This window comes from Chroicocephalus ridibundus, chromosome 5 (assembly GCF_963924245.1).
Source record: "Chroicocephalus ridibundus chromosome 5, bChrRid1.1, whole genome shotgun sequence".
In the NCBI taxonomy this organism is placed as follows: Eukaryota; Metazoa; Chordata; class Aves; order Charadriiformes; family Laridae; genus Chroicocephalus; species Chroicocephalus ridibundus.
In genome coordinates, this window is record NC_086288.1 from 62,301,798 (window position 1) to 62,317,872 (window position 16,075).

General features: G+C 41.8%; 1 protein-coding gene across 1 annotated transcript; it reads left to right on the forward strand.

Moving 5' to 3' along the window:
* The first annotated feature begins 232 nt into the window (after window positions 1-232).
* SLC34A2 (solute carrier family 34 member 2) lies at window positions 233-15,448 on the forward strand. Its single transcript, XM_063335876.1, has 12 exons — window positions 233-338; window positions 437-574; window positions 1,164-1,292; window positions 2,220-2,363; window positions 2,998-3,109; window positions 4,639-4,834; window positions 5,581-5,676; window positions 8,078-8,198; window positions 8,863-9,030; window positions 9,974-10,090; window positions 10,178-10,302; window positions 11,927-15,448. The coding sequence occupies exons 1-12, from the start codon at window positions 233-235 to the stop codon at window positions 12,500-12,502; spliced, it is 2,028 nt and encodes a 675-aa protein (XP_063191946.1). The 3' UTR covers window positions 12,503-15,448.
* Window positions 15,449-16,075: the final 627 nt, after the last annotated feature.

Sequence of the window (16,075 nt, forward strand, 5' to 3'; positions counted from 1 at the left end):
GCACAAATAAATAAACTGTCTGATTTAAAAAACAATTGAGAAACTAATTTCACAAATAAAAGAATAATTCATAAAGATTACTAAAAAGCTGCGTTCAAGGACAAACTGCTTCCATTCCATTTCCATCTCTTTTGCTGTTAAAATTAACCATATTTCTTACATACCCTGTTGTAAGTTGAATATTTTGACTGCACGCGTATTTTAATCATCACTACTTTGTTGTTCACAGATCATGGCTCCCTGGCCTGAGGTGGAAAAGCCTGAAACCAATAACTATATTGGGGACTCTTCCAAACAAAACCAGAACATGTCTGGGAAAGAAGGAGAAAATCACAAAGGTAATGTGTGAGTTACAGAGATATATAAGTTTTGGGGGTCCTTGGAGAAGGTGGAAAGTAATTAAACCATATTTTTTTTTAATATTCTATTTCATCAGGCAACGTGGCTTCCCTTGGAAATAAAGGGGAAATTCAACCGGCATTTTCCACAATAGCCTTGATAGATGAGACAAGGCCGGAAGAAGAGGACCCATGGGCTCTGCCGGAACTGCAGGACACTGGGGTCAAGTGGTCAGGTAGCCATTTCTCAGTAAATAAGTTACCTGCATTTATTTTTTCCATCCTTCTGCTCTCTTTGTCTTGGTTATTTTTCTGAAATTATATTTGCGGCAGAATTGAATTTAAGATTTGAGGAGTTTTCAGATGCAGGATGTACACTCTGTCTCACCTTCTCCAACAGTGAATGGTGATATTATATTTAGTCAGTTAAGAAGAATCTGGAAATCATGCTGCTTACCCTCCTCATCACACAAAGGGATACATGGAAAACAATCCAAAACTAATATCATTTTATATCCAGGCTCCTATTGGTCTTTCTTTCCTAAGTAGCACAACTGTGTAAAACTGAGGGTCAATCTCAGACTTCATAAGGCTTTTGTCATATACCAAAAGCTTTTATATGGTAAAACTAGGCACTAGTTTTACTACCTGCTTCTGCAGTTAAAATTTGATTAAGAAGAACATTCTTTTGGGTTTAATCACACACTGGGACCACAACACTCTCTTTGACTTTGTAGCCTCTTGTAGCTTGTGGGCTAGACTGTTTCAGAGAGAACACCAGATACATCAAGCAAGTCTTTTATGCATAATGTATTTGTTTTGCAGAACTGGATAGAAAAGGAAAAATCATTCGTGTACTCTACGGGATAGGGAAGTTTATTATGCTCCTTGGATTACTCTACATGTTCGTGTGTTCTCTGGATGTATTGAGCTCTGCTTTTCAACTGGTAGGAGGTATGAAGATGTCTAAAATGTCAAGAATAAACTATGAATGAGGCAGTAAACTAAATCTGAGTGACTAAATTACAAGCATCACTCTTCACGAACATTCACCATAGATTTATGTGTTGAGATATAGATTCAGAAGGAAGTAGCTTTAATTGCAGACTGACCTTCATTTCTTTGAAAGGGCCTTTGTTTCTCAGATTCCAAAGAGCTGTTGATGTAGGGATTATTGGCCCCAATTTCTTAGTAGGTTCCTGTTACTGTAGTGACAGTTTACACGAATACATCTGTGCATAAATCTGTCCCATGTGAAAGACATTTCAACAGGTGAAATATGAAAATTGTGCTCTTGACCAAAGCATCCAGCACTGAAATGTCCCTCAAATCCTTCAAAGATGAAAACTGTTGAAATGTATTTTTTACATTTACCTATCTCCAGGGGTTGAATTCTGCTGATGGATTCAGAAATGGTTATCAGAGAAATATGAGAGCTTTTGTGGAAGTATTTTGGATTTTTGGCAACACAGAAAGCTACAGGAACAGAATTACTCAGGATTATTAAAATAGTTTTCCTTGATGCACTAACCAAAAATATCAAGGCAGTAATGGCATTTAAATCTATACATACATGGTGTTTGTGTCCTACAGTCTTTCCTCTGATGGCTGTGGTTTTATACGGTTCTCTGCAGAGCTCAGTAGAACTTGTTCAGGCAGTGAAATGAGAGAATACAAAAGTATTCTCTGATAGCAGAAAAGCTGAGAGTTCAGGACCTGAATTTGGATCCCTGGGCTACATCACCTTGTACATTTTTTGGCTGGCAAGCATGGCTATATATGTATCAATTAAATGGTTGAATGATCTTTAATTAAACGCTCTGATAATTCCTATGGACTTTACCTTGCACTGCCCTCACTCTGAGAATATGTTTTTTGTAGGTAAAGCAGCAGGGGACATTTTTCAAGATGATTCAGTGCTGTCTAATCCTGTTGCGGGACTGGTGATTGGAGTTCTGGTGACCGTTATGGTCCAGAGCTCCAGCACTTCTTCATCCATTGTGGTCAGCATGGTGTCCTCCACACGTAAGTCAGCTTACAGTATCTTCCTAGAGATCACTCATAAATCTCGGTCTGGGGTGCAAACATTCCCACCTGTGTTGAAGTTGTAGAAGCTTTGAGTGTAAGAGTAGAGACTGCAGGAAAAGATTTTCCCAGCTGTTGCCCTGATAGAAAATAAAATTTTTAAATTAATAATAGTAATAATAATAATAGTAGTAGTAGTAATAGTAAACCCGTAACTGCAATGAAAATTGTTGGAAGCCTTGGCATCGAATGCATTAATTTTGGAAGTATCTGCCTACTTTTCTCATGTTAGACAGTTACAGAACTCCGTTTCTATGGCACCATTTCAAAATCCTGCAGTAAGTAGGAAAATGCCTGGGAAATGAGAGACTTTATCTTACTCTGGCCCTCCAACATGTGGTGGAAAGGGATAGCCATGGGCTGCAGTTTCAGTGGGAGTCATGGGACTATGGGGGCACCACGTTCCCAGGGGGCTTGATTAAAGCAAATGTATCTGGATTGGAGCACCTAATCCCAGCAACACCGAGGGAAGCCAGGGTCCCAGTGACATTAATAGGTGTTAATTTTCCTTGGAGCAAAGAGGTTGCCAACGGTCTGATTTTTTTCATTCAGTTCTTCCTTTTCTGCTTTCTAGTGCTGACTGTTCGATCAGCTATTCCTATCATAATGGGGGCAAACATTGGCACCTCAGTTACAAACACGATTGTGGCACTCATGCAAGCCGGGGACAGGAATGAATTTAGAAGGTATCGTACTTAAACACTAGATCTGAAAAGCAGCTTTTTTTCCTTCTTTGGAGGTTTTCTTCTATATTCCCTATCACTACTCCAGCCATTCAACCTTTCTATTGACCAAAATTTGAATGTCTAGTTTGGAAAGTCACAAACATGGCCATGGCCAAGCTATGTTGCTGTTTAGATATATGGCTTAATATACTTGAAGAAAAGCATATTGTGTCCCTTTAAAAGTTTTGTGGCTTTGTAAGAATCCACCATTTTTAACTGCATCTTGCACAAGGATAAATTTTCAACTGCTCCCACTATACCACCCACCTTTGGTTATCTCTTAATTATGGGGGGACTATACAAGAAGTTAATATGATGGTATTTTGATCTACTCTCCTTAAAAGAGACCTCGAAGTTGAAGGTTTTTAAGTCTACAAAAAGAAAGAGCTGGTAAGTGTAGAGAAGCGAAGTGTTCTGACTGTCAAATGTACACAGTGACAACTTTTAGACTGCCACTTGACATTATTGCCAAGAGAGCTCGTGGCTTACTGGAGATGGGCAGTTAACTTGGGAAGGATAGGACATTTTGGTACCTTGTCATTTATGGCATAGCAGACATATGAAATACACCCAACCCAAGCATATTTCTCCAAGATTTACTGTCCTAAATCTTTGGTTGTGCCGTTCTATGTCACTTAAATTCCAGTGCCAAAGTAGCCCAGTCGTATCTGGTCAGGAAAAGAATTTAAATAATAATGAGAAAGAAGTTGATTTTTAACATTCATTAACATCATTAACAATCACTTCAGTCTGTAAACGGAAGGTGGTAGCACTGTCAGTTTTGTTTGCCTGCTTTGAATGTTCCACTTGATTTCCCCTCAAGCAGTTTGTCAGTGGGAACATAAATTACAGGATGAGCATTTCAAGGAATTTTTCCTCCACATTTTCTTCCTTCACAATGTTTAGTTTGAGGAGCTATATTTTAAAAGAAATGCAGGCAGATTGCAGAGAATTAAGAGGACCACAAGCAGCTCCTAGCAAGGTGGGAAAGAGTGCCTCTGAGGGAAGAGCTGCGGTTCCTCAGGCTGTGGAGGAGAAGCTGGAAGGGAGCTGTACGCCACTGGCTTGCAAGAACACGTGGGAGGGCTGCAAAGAGCCACCTTCCCCCATGAGTCAGGGAAAACAAGTCCCAGAGGCAACACCTGGCTGAGGACTAAAAATGTACCAAACGTCGGGGAGAAGCAAACCAAAGCGTAGGCTGTACAGCCGTTTCTTCAGACAAGTACTCTTGGCAGCCTCGTGTTAAGGATGACTTTTGCCTTTTCTTGTTTGTCTTGTTTCACTCACCTGGCTGGCTTTTTCACTCAGTCAACAGTGTGGAGGCTACTTAGCACTCCGTAGGAAAGCAGACATCTCCTGTGACCCCAGAAATGAAATGATTCCCGTCTTGAAATGGGCTTCATCCCCACCTCTATGATTTCATATTTAATTGACATTGTGCAAATGTTGTGTAATTAAAAGCAGCTCTGTTTTTAATTTTCTTCTTGCAGGGCCTTTGCTGGGGCAACAATCCATGATTTCTTTAACTGGCTCGCTGTGTTTGTGCTGTTGCCCATTGAAGTTATTTCTGGCTATCTTTACCATCTCACCAATGTTATAGTTGAGTCCTTTCATCTTGAAAGTGGTGAGGATGCCCCTGAGCTACTAAAAGTTATCACAGACCCCTTTACAAAGCTCATCATTGAGGTAAGCTCTTGCTCTCTTCAAGGAAGCCACTTGCTTCATTCACAGATGATCAAAATGCTTTGAATATGGGGGGGTACTCACACTCACTTCTCTCTGTCCTCAGGGTAAAGCTCATTAGTAGATAGAGTCTTGTTTTTATTCACATTTCATAAAGCCTCAGCTCCATATTTCCTGTTTCCATTTCCCCCACATAACGCCTTAACTATGATAGACCTAGCTAGGAGGACTGGGAAGGCAGGTGAGGGCAAATACAGCCACGTGGGATAGATGGGATGGCAGCCTGCTGCCTCGACACCGGCACGGCGGATGGAACTAGCTGAGACAACCTAGCGCACCCAGCAGCTCTGCGTGGGACCCGAGGAGGTGACACTGAAATTATGGGAAACTCGCAGACATCCATAGGGGCAGCTGGAGGCCAGAGGGGATGCGCACAGCTCCGAAAATGACAGTAAATGCATTTAGGCAATTGTGTCAGTGCAGTTGTTTAAACAGAAAAAGGTGAGAGGAGGCGGTGGATGATTTGGGGAGAATGAGACACGGTGTTTGTGCATGTAGGGTTGTTTTTTTTTCTGGGAGTAAGCCCCCTCCCACTTGTTGGGCAGCAGCTCCAGCGTTAGAGATGGTCATGCAGGTTTTACGTGGTTGAGCTTCCAAAGGGAGTTATTTGAGTAAAGCTGGGCAGAATTGTGTGATGCAAGTTGGAATAATTTTTTTTTTCCTCTCTCTCTTTTTATTTTTTTTTCAAGCTTGATAAATCAGTAATAAATGCAATTGCTACAAACGATGAATCAGCAAAAAACAAAAGCCTGGTAAAGATTTGGTGTGTAACTGAAACCAACGTGGTGAGTATTATGATAAATTCATTGTCAGGCTTCTCAGGAAATATATTACTCACCTGTAGCTGACAATCTTTATCACAGGATTATGAAATTAGATTTTTAAATGAGGGTGTTCTTTTCAGTGGAAAAAGAATGAAAACAATTTAATGTAGTTTTTCTCTGCTTAAAGCAAGGATGTCATACCAGTGGTGGGCTTGACCTGGTTGCTTTCGGTACCATGCAGGCCCTTGCTTATCAGAACTGGTGGTTTGGAGCCATGCCTTTCACATCCAAATGCCTTTAAACTCTGACACTCCTACCGACTCCCTGAAAGTGGAAAAAATCTGCAATATAGGCCAAAGAAAATACCTTTTTGCCTACTATTTATCTATTGATCTAACCAGCTTTAGTCTTCTGTGTGTTAGTGTGGTCTGGTGGCAGCTGGCTTTTTGCAGCTTTCTTGGAAAACTGCCCTCAGAGAAAGCCTCTGTGGGGCCAAATCCCATTGTTCTTTACCCAAGCAACACTGCAGCTGGAAGGAATCTGTTGCCCAAATCGACGCCAATGAGTATTTTGGTAGACTGTGGAGCTGAGTGTCTGGTTTGTGTTGTTCAGCTAGCTAACAATTTGAGCATTAAATATCCCTTGGATCTCTAATGAGACTATTCTACTTGTTAGTACATATATTAGGCAATTCCTGAAGTCCTGAGGCAGAATATACTTAAGGGCACATAGCGGAGGTTAAAATTAAGTGCTTGGGTTTTTAGAGGAGCCCACCTCCTGTGGAGTAACGGCCTGGATGGCCAATGAAACGCTAGCCAGGAAGATAGCGCCAGGAGCAGAGCTGTGCTGGTGTGAAGCTCCGCTCAGGTTACGCTGCTGAGGAGCTGGGTGTTCCGTCTCAGGGGAGGCGTGATGAGATCCCATCTCAGGGGAGGCGAGATGCTTGGCAGCTGTACTGCCTCCAGGCCCCCGGGTCTGAGCCCCCGAGTCCTACAGCCCCCCCCACTCTTAGAAGGCAAGCAACTACACGGAAAGTGTAGGCTGAGAGTTACATTTCCATCCACACATTTTTTACCATGTTTGTCTATATTTTGGCTGTGTAACTGCTGCCCAAGCATATAGTCAAATTGCAAAAACACTCGAAACCCCTACAAGCTTGACTTGAACTTGGTAGGGGAAGAGGAAGGTCTTTTAAATGGTTTACATTCCTAGTGGGTGAAACTCATTTCTGGCAAAAATGATTAAACAGACTTATGGCAGGGATAAATACCCGCAGACCCCATACGTTTAAAGCGAAATGTAGGGATAAACATTTCGATGTAATGCAGCTGCTTTGAAACTTGGATGTCTGAAAAAAATTCTGGAAGGTGAGACACAACATTGTGTTGTGTTTGTGAGGGCTGCTGTGTTGGGGGCAGGCTGGAGACCAGGCGCTCCCTGAAGATGGGGGGGGACACTGGATCCAGCCCGGCTTTGCCCCTCTGCGTCAGCTGGAGGGGGAATGCGAAGGCGGGAGTCTGCAGGCAGTGCCCAGCAAGAAAATATGACCTCTTTCCCCTTTTCTGCAAAAGGGAATCACTCAGTTGCGTCTTAAAGATACCTCCTGTTCAGCGGTGTGGTTCAGAGTCCATTTGGCTGCTAGCCGCTGTTGTGGGGAGGTACAATTCAGTCAGCAAACTGTTCCTTAATCTGCGTGAGGACTTATGGACCTGGTGTCAGAATGCAATACATCTGGGCTAAGAGCTCTTATAAACAAGGTTTTATTGCAGTATAAACAGAAACCCAGGTTCAGCTCAGTAATACTAATGCTAGTGAATCACTAATCGTAGTGATGGTAATTAGCTCTTAGATAACATTTGAGCTTTAGAAAGGAAAGTAGTAGCAGCACCTGTGTTTCTACAGGTAGGAAAAAGGAGGCACAGAAGGGCAGCGTGAGCACCTTGTGCTCACCCAGAAACAGGGTCTGCACGAGCAGCGTACTATTCTGAATCACGGGCCCGTGCGGTGCTCACCAGACCACTAATTGCAGTTAAGGTGACAGTAAAGAGGTCTGTCTTTGACCCAAGGAAGCTGTGGCACTAGCCGGAAAAGGGATGCCACTGTCCCCCAGCTGCAGCCGGACACGAACCTCTTTCCTCAAACATCAGTAGTGAAGGTTCTTACCTGCTGATGACTTGGTGCCATGGTTATTACAATGAAGAAGGCTTGGGGGATATTTTAATCTTTAAATGTTTTGTTGATTGACTTGAGTAGCAGCACAACCATTTATTTTAGGAATGAAAGAAATCTTGCCTTGTCGTTAATGTGGTGCCAGGCTTTAGTTGATGAATGCTTGGTTGCAGTAAAACCCTGGAACTTTGCATGAGCGCTTATTGAAGGATTGTAGGTGACTGAAGTATCTGCTTTGTCTGGCAATCTTTAGACACTGCAGAATGTCACAATTCCACCTTCAGAAAACTGCACATCTCCTGACCTTTGCTGGACTGAAGGAAATCTGACATGGACCCTCAAGAATGTAACTGAAACAAATTATATCAGTAAATGTAAGTAGTAGGACTATTTCTCCTTCGGTAGTACCTTTACAAATGTCTATAGCTTTCTAATGGTGTTAACAGACCACCTCAGAGTTGTATCAAGAGGCACTCTCCTGTATATGGACCCAAGGTACTACTGCGGGGGCAGTCAGAGCAGCCCGAGCTCTGTTCTAGCCACACAGCTGGAGTTACCAGCATCATCATGATATCTGGCTGCAGATGGATCTCTTTCCATGCTCCCTCGTATCAGCAGGCGAGGTCTTCAGTATCATGTCACCCTCCCCGTTCAGGTGACTTGGAGCTACAGTTACTTTGCTGTCATGGCTGCTTGGGTATCTCCGTCCCTATGCATGCCCTTCAGGACTTTCAGCAGTCCTTCTCAGGCACGCAGCCACCTCTGGGAAGAGCCGACCCACCATCCAGCTCCTGCCTGCCCCGCAGGGGTGCCCGATGTGTATTTTATAAGCGTGTCCATACAAGAGTCCCCACTTGCCCCCCTCAGACACGGCTTTTGTGAAGCAAGGGAGGTGGCATTTTCACTCTTTGCATCACCCCCTCAAGCTGTGTGTGCTTTGGTCCCCTTTCCTTAGGGGCGGGTATGAAAACCAGAGCTGGGATTGGGATCAGAAGCAAAAATGTAGCTAGGCCAATTCATTTTCTTTTTCTTTTTCAGGCCAGCATCTCTTTGCAAACTCAGACCTGCCTGATCTTGGCATCGGTCTCATCCTTCTGGCTTTGTCCCTGCTTGTTCTGTGCTCCTGTTTGGTCATGATCGTTAAGCTATTAAACTCTGTGCTTAAAGGACAAGTGGCGAGTGTTATCAAGAAGACAATCAACACTGGTAATTACCTGCTTTTCCTGAAGATTATTTTCAGGAATGACAAGGACACCGAGCACGTTTATTGATATCTCCTGTTCTGGCAGATATTATAGAACAGTTTAAAGAAAACTGTATTAAACCAAAATTACCCCGGCCCCAACATTTTTCCTCCTCAGCATATTATTTTCTTTCTGTTAAAAAAACTATTAGCGAGCAGCTTGCTTGTGAACTGCAGCAGGTTAACAGCGACAGAGACCAAAGTCCAGGCTCTGTTTCTTGATGTATAATCATTAGCTGTTAGAAATGTGATGTTCCCATCCTGAAAAGATAGCGCTGAAGTGCTGAGGCTGTGATTGCCGGCTCTGGCACAGGGCCTGCATGTTTCTTCTAAAGTAAGTTGGAAAAATAGTTTGTAGTGATTAATGATCTAATTCCCTTTGCTTGCCCTGTTCCGCTCCTTAACCCTCTCTTCAGTAAGATAAGGCAACCCTGAGTAGCGGCGCTTTTTGTCTTTCCTGTGTTCTCCGGCTGTTTTTTTTCAGCCTGGATCCATTGTGTGCAAATGTGGGGTTTTTTTTCTTTGTTTTCTTTGTGTTGTTGTTTTTTTTTTTTCACTTGTCTACTTTTTCTCCCTTGAATGGAGAGGTTACAACCTGTGGCAGGGAAAAGCAGTCCTGGCGCGTGTCTGTTCGTGGTTGAAGAGAGGGCTCACAGAAACAGGGAAGGAAACAAAGTGGTTCCCATGCTGTCCTCTCTTCTCCTGGGCAAACAACACTGCCTGAATCAAAAATGTCCAGCGAACAGGGTAGACGAGAGTAGTAGAACTGACTCTGGCCCAAAATCGCCATATAAGAAACAATATATCTACAATTGAAATGTTTAATAGTCTTTTCACTGCTGTGTTACTGTTACACAGACCATTTCGTTATCCTAAAGACAATGTTCTCCCTCTGGTTTCTTTTAGATTTCCCATTTCCTTTTACTTGGCTAGCTGGATACTTGGCTATGCTTGCAGGGGCTGGTATGACCTTCGTGGTCCAAAGTAGTTCTGTTTTCACATCTGCTATTACACCCCTTGTTGGTAAGTTGTCAATACAGTATTCTTTACCCCCGTGTTTTATCTTCTCCATCGTTCTGAAACCACTCAATCCTGTTTCTTTTCTCCTAGGCATTGGCGTTATAAGCATTGAGCGCTCTTATCCCCTTACCTTAGGAGCTAACATTGGCACAACCACAACAGCTATACTTGCGGCTTTAGCGAGTCCAGGGAGTACGTTAAAATATTCATTACAGGTCAGTATAAACCAATGACACCTCGACTTTGTTTAGAAGTTGCAACTTTTTTGAAGAAAAACCTGACAAAATTGGCTCTGATGCAAATATGCCACGGATGTCGCGCCTGATTTTGTGTGTGCCGTTAATGACAGCTCATTCATTTCAACTACTAGAGCAAAAAGCTTGTATCGAACATTCCCAGAATGTCAACATATAGTACAATCTTGCTTTCATAAATTAGGCTTGATCTGACTGAATTAATTCCAAACTGAGACAGGGTGGAGCGTGGGACCTCTGCAGCTTGGAATACAGAGCCCACATCTCTGACCACCCTCTTAGGTAGTCCGCTATGAGGGTTACTCATTTCTGTAGGTTCCCTCCTCTGGACCCTAAGTCAGTCTGTGCGGAGTACAGGGACTCCTGTAACCTAAGTGAAGGCTGTACAACCCGTCAGATGGCATGCTGTCTACCTACCTGAGGTTGCAGTGGGCATTGTGGCACCTATTTTCTCATTGTAAAGCTAATCTAAGTGGGTTCTATTGAATTCCTTGTTGCCTCAGACTATTTGAAAAGTAGGCAGCCTGGCTTGGGCTCCCGTTTACCACCCAGTAAAGAACATTCCAGGCAGAAGATAACATTTGAATGAACCCTCTACATCAAAGAGTGAAAAGATAATGAAGTTTTCTTTGTGAATAGGATGAATGTTTTTTACTAGCCACAATAAATTAAGAAAATTACAGAAAGTCATTTTATTGTCCTCAGGCAAGATAGAACAGATGTAATCATGAGAAGATAATATCTTGACCATGCTCAGATTTCGTGATAGCTTGCTGGTTTTATACCGTACCTTAAAAATAAACCCCTGTGCTTTCATGTTTACTTTGGATTGATAACAGTTATAGAATGAAAATAAGATAAGGTGAGGAGGGAATGTACTTTTTTGTTCAGTATATGTTTACTCTGTCTAAGCGACTTTTGAAACCTTTAGCAGGTAGGTGTCTCTTCACGTTTATCTTTCTTTTAAAAACAATTTTTAAGTGTGTGAATTGAATTATTATAAAAGATCTGGGCAAAGTCACATTCCAGGAGTCTCCTCAGTGCCCTATGAACGTTTAGCAAACTTTTGGAAAATCCAAGTTTGTACCATTAGCCATTTCTCAACAGCCTGTATGCAATATCTAATTTACACTTCCCATCTCTTAATTGAAAACTTATGCATGCAGAACCCAATAATGAACGATTCTCGTGTAGTTCTCATGCCTTGCTAACAACAGGACCATTTCCTGATAGCTGCTTGGTTTGTCAGCTTTACTTCTGATGGACTGCATTTGTTGTTGAACGCTACATCTTAAGATTTCTCCATCTCTGGGGAGGTGTGTCGTCCCTTCTAGGTTTGCCTTGTGTCCAAATGCTGTCCCCTCTTTGTAGGCAGTGACCTTTACAATGTCTGAGGTATTACCAAGTCCTTGCTTCATGCTAGGAAAGGCTTTGCAGTGAAATAGCATGAAAGACAAGAAAAAACAGTGGGAAGAAAGGGAAGGGAAACTACGGAGCCTTAGTACCACTGGAAGTTATTGTCACGTGGGTGGGCGCATTTAAAGGTATTTTAGTTAATGAACTTCTCAAATGTCTTTGCTTTCAGATTGCCTTGTGCCACTTTTTCTTCAATATCTCTGGGATTCTTCTGTTTTACCCGCTACCTTTTACCCGGCTGCCAATCCGCATGTGCAAGACCTTGGGAAACATAACAGCCAAGTACAGATGGTTTGCTATATTTTATCTTCTTGTCTGCTTCTTTCTTTTGCCTTTGTTTGTATTTGGTCTGTCACTGGCAGGCTGGCCAGTCCTTTTGGGTGTTTGCCTTCCCCTGTTTGCTCTTTTTATTGCTGTGATTGTAATTAATATTATGCAGTCGAAGCGACCACATTCACTGCCTGAGAAGCTCCAAAATTGGGATTTCCTACCCATCTGGTTGCACTCCCTAGAGCCCTGGGACAATATCATTATGTCTTCGCTCGCCTTTTGTGGGAAACACTGCTGCGGCTTCTGCAAGTGCTGCAAAGTCAATGCAGAACAGGAGGATGCCAAAGACAAGCAGCTAAAAACTATGGAGGTTTATGAAAACACCATTGCGATGGCTGACGAAGAAAGAGGTGGAAGAAGGGCACCATCTGTAGCTTGTGTTGAAAAAACAGGCACAAACAACACGGCCTTATAGTAGCGGATCAACCCCCATTAGCAGAGATACAGCATAGGACAGTCAGGCTCTTGAAAACCACCTTGGGCAATGCACTGAGGACAGAGGGAACATTTTGTTAGGTTCCTGCAGCCAGTGATATATCACTCATCGAGGAATGGAGTCAAACACGCTTGACAGAGTCCCTAGAAAATCTATCAATCAGTTGAAAAGCTAATGACAGCTTTGCTTACAGAGGATGTACTATGCGGTATCTTCATCCAATGCTATCAGTAGCAAACAAAAGAAATCCTGATGTAGTCCCACGAAGAGGGGGATGAAAAGAGTGAAGATCAATTCAAACTTAATTAAAAAGCAAACAAACAATGCATCTGTAGAACAGCCTTTCTGACCTACCGGCTTATTCAGCGGAAGTTACTTTATAATACTTAAAAAGCTCTGGAAATGGAAAAAAATGTGTAAAAAAAAAAAAAAGAATCCTAATGTTTTCGTTGGCCTGTTTCCAGTGGTCAAAGTGGAAAATAGTAGTTTTCCCAATACAGACAAAATCTATTATATGTATGTGAAGGAAACTGAAATGCTGGGACATCCTTCAGAAGCTCTGGGAGTCCTGCTCTGGCATAAGGGTATGTATAAGCCCATTTTGAGCCCTCTTTGTCTCCTTTAACACCGGGGACGGGAGTTATAATTTTTATTATATCAAGCTAAAGGCCGTAAAAGTAACTGCTGATCCCGCTGCCTGATGAAGGTTAAACTCTGTGTTTGGAGACACTGAGTAGCTACCAAAGGGCTTGATGGACCCAGGATGTGGCTGTGTGGCCATTCCTCTCTCTAGATGGTCCTCCCCAGTTCTGTTCACCATGTAACCCTGCAATCAGAAGAGTGGCGCAGGAGGGAGGACAAGTGGTAAGTGCAGGGGGGGAGGCAGCTGCCCATGCCTGGGCTGATGCCAGGAGATCTGTGTCTCCGTTTGGCTGAGCCACAAAATGACCTTTCCGAATAGTGGTGGAGACTGGCTTCAGAGCAACAAAAGAGGGAAACTGGAGAACAGCTTATGGCTAGCGTGGGACATATAGCAACGTTTAGTGGAGGGACAGGAGTGTTCACTCTGCACCATCACTTTGTGCTCTGAACCACCCTCCTTGGAAATAATGTGAATTTTACTGGCACTTGTATGTAGCAATCCAAATCCCAAATAAAATCCGTAGGTAGTGTAGTCACGACCATGTGTAGACAATCCACAGGTAGTGTAGCACTTGGTGGGAAGCTGCTTGTGCTCAAATCTTACCATTATTGATGCTTTAGTAAATGTTCGTGAGGCTGCTCTGAGTCATGGGCTGGAAAAAGTCATGATTTCAATGTCAGAAAAAGAGCATTTCAAAGATATGCTGATTACTTCTGCTGGCCTTCAATAGCTTAGATATCAGTGAGTATGGCATAATATCTGAAATCCAACCACTAACGTTAAAAAAATAATTAGGTGTCTGAGTGTAGGCCAAGCGTCAGTTAAAGCAAGTTTACATGGCTGAGTTGTAGGCTAAATTTGTAATGGAAATGCTGAGAAGACCCTTAGTTTAAGATAGCCACTCAGCGCTGCTAGAGTACAGTGACTTATCAACAGTTGTTGGGTTTCTGCAGAGCTCTGGAATCCAGTAGATTGAATTTGGCTATCAGGTAAATACATACATTTTAAAAGTGAAAATTGTTTTAATTTACTTTTTTAAACAGACATTTCAATGGGCAAACTATGTTGCTGAAAATGTGTTTGCAAATTGCATTCCTACTGAGATTCCAACTGTTTCTGTAGTTGGGAGCCAGTGACAAAGTAGTTAGAATCAGAGTGAATTTCCAAAAACTTTCCAAAAACAAATTTCCAAAAGTTTTGGTGTAATTCTGCTCTTTTGTGGTTTAGTAGCAGAGAACAGGGTTATGCCAAACTATTATTTTAAAAATTATTCTCCTTGTCCTTCCTATAGTTGAAACAGATTTTGTCAGTATCTCATTTTTAAAGTGGAATTTTGATATCTTCAATAATTCTTTGTTTTGTTCTCACAGTTCTGGATGCTTCCAGATTCTGTTTCTTTAAATCCCAGCGTGCATTTCCCATGCTCTGTTTCTTTGCGAAAAATAGGAGAAAAATATTCAGGATTCTTTCCAAGTTATCTCAAGTTTCCATTGACCACCCATTGAAACAGGAAACACTTTAATCTACTTTTACTCATTTCTTAAGCAACGTGCACCTTGTTCTGCATCTCGAGGCAAAACCATCAGGCATGGTGATAATAACTGTGGGAAAGCAGTTCCTACAAAAGAATCAGGGTAATAATTAATTATTACTTTATCAGTACTTTACGGTTCCTCATTGTAACATTTCCCCTGTGATCTATTCAGTTCTTACTCTCCTCTCCTTGCTCCAGGTGACACTGGGCCATTGTTTTAGGCAGATTCTGACAAAAGACTTCCGTTTAACACTTGACAGCACAACATGTCCTGGCATATTTCCCCCCCCTACTTTTACCAAAAGATATTTACACTTTATTTATAATTATTTGAGTGTACAGAATTTTTCGTAAGTTATACAGAAAAAGGCTCATGATTGTGTTATATATTACATATTTGAAAGCTATGCAATGTTTATCTATAAAAATGTAAAAAGGAACTACTGTATATTTTGTAATATAACTTTTCAAATCGTTTGTAACTGTGTATACTGAGTATTATGGAGGCTGTTGGCTCCATCAGTAGGTTACGTAAAGATTGTTAGCAATGCAGAGACAGATTTCTCAAAGTAAGGATGAAAAACACCTACGTACTTTCATAATATGGCTTAATGCACAAAGATATAAAACTCTACTTTTCTAAAAGATTTGAATTTTTCTGTAATGAGGAATTTTGGAAATACAAGGTTTCTAAAATACTTTTGTAAACTCTTCAACACTGTACCTTTTAACTGTTTTGAGGGCAGTACGTGGCTTTATACTTTGTCATGAATATTCATCTTGTCTGTCCTCGTGCATTGAATGTAAAAATAAAGAGAAGTTTTAAAAAAATAAGATCTTTTCATAATATCTGTTTATATACATATCAGAAAAATAAGTACGGAGACGAGTTCTATGCTGAGCTGATGCAACGTACAAGAAACGAGGTTAGCATCAAGCACTAAAGAAAACAACCAGGGGGCTATGTGCCCAACATTTTCATCTGAGTGAGAGCTTTTCACATGAAGAAAAATAAAAACAATTGCTCAGTGCAATTGTGTGGGTCAAGATATTTTCTGGCGGGGTTCTGCGGACTGTCCTCAGTGAAGGTAAGCATGGGAGAGCAAAGCCAAGGCCGTTTTAACAACAGGATGCGTGATGAGTTATAGCAAATTATAGCTATTACCTATGCTAAGCTCAGATTCTCCCTTCTACATGAAAGACGGCCAACAGAGTGTTTACAAAATGCTTCTTATATCCCATGACCTGAGTGATGCCTGGCTTATAATTGGGTAAAAATAGCCATCTTGCTCTTTTCTTTAATCACATGTGACATATGGAGCTTAAAATTGAGCAGATGGAGAGAAATAAAAAGTACTCCTTAAATGCCTTAAAG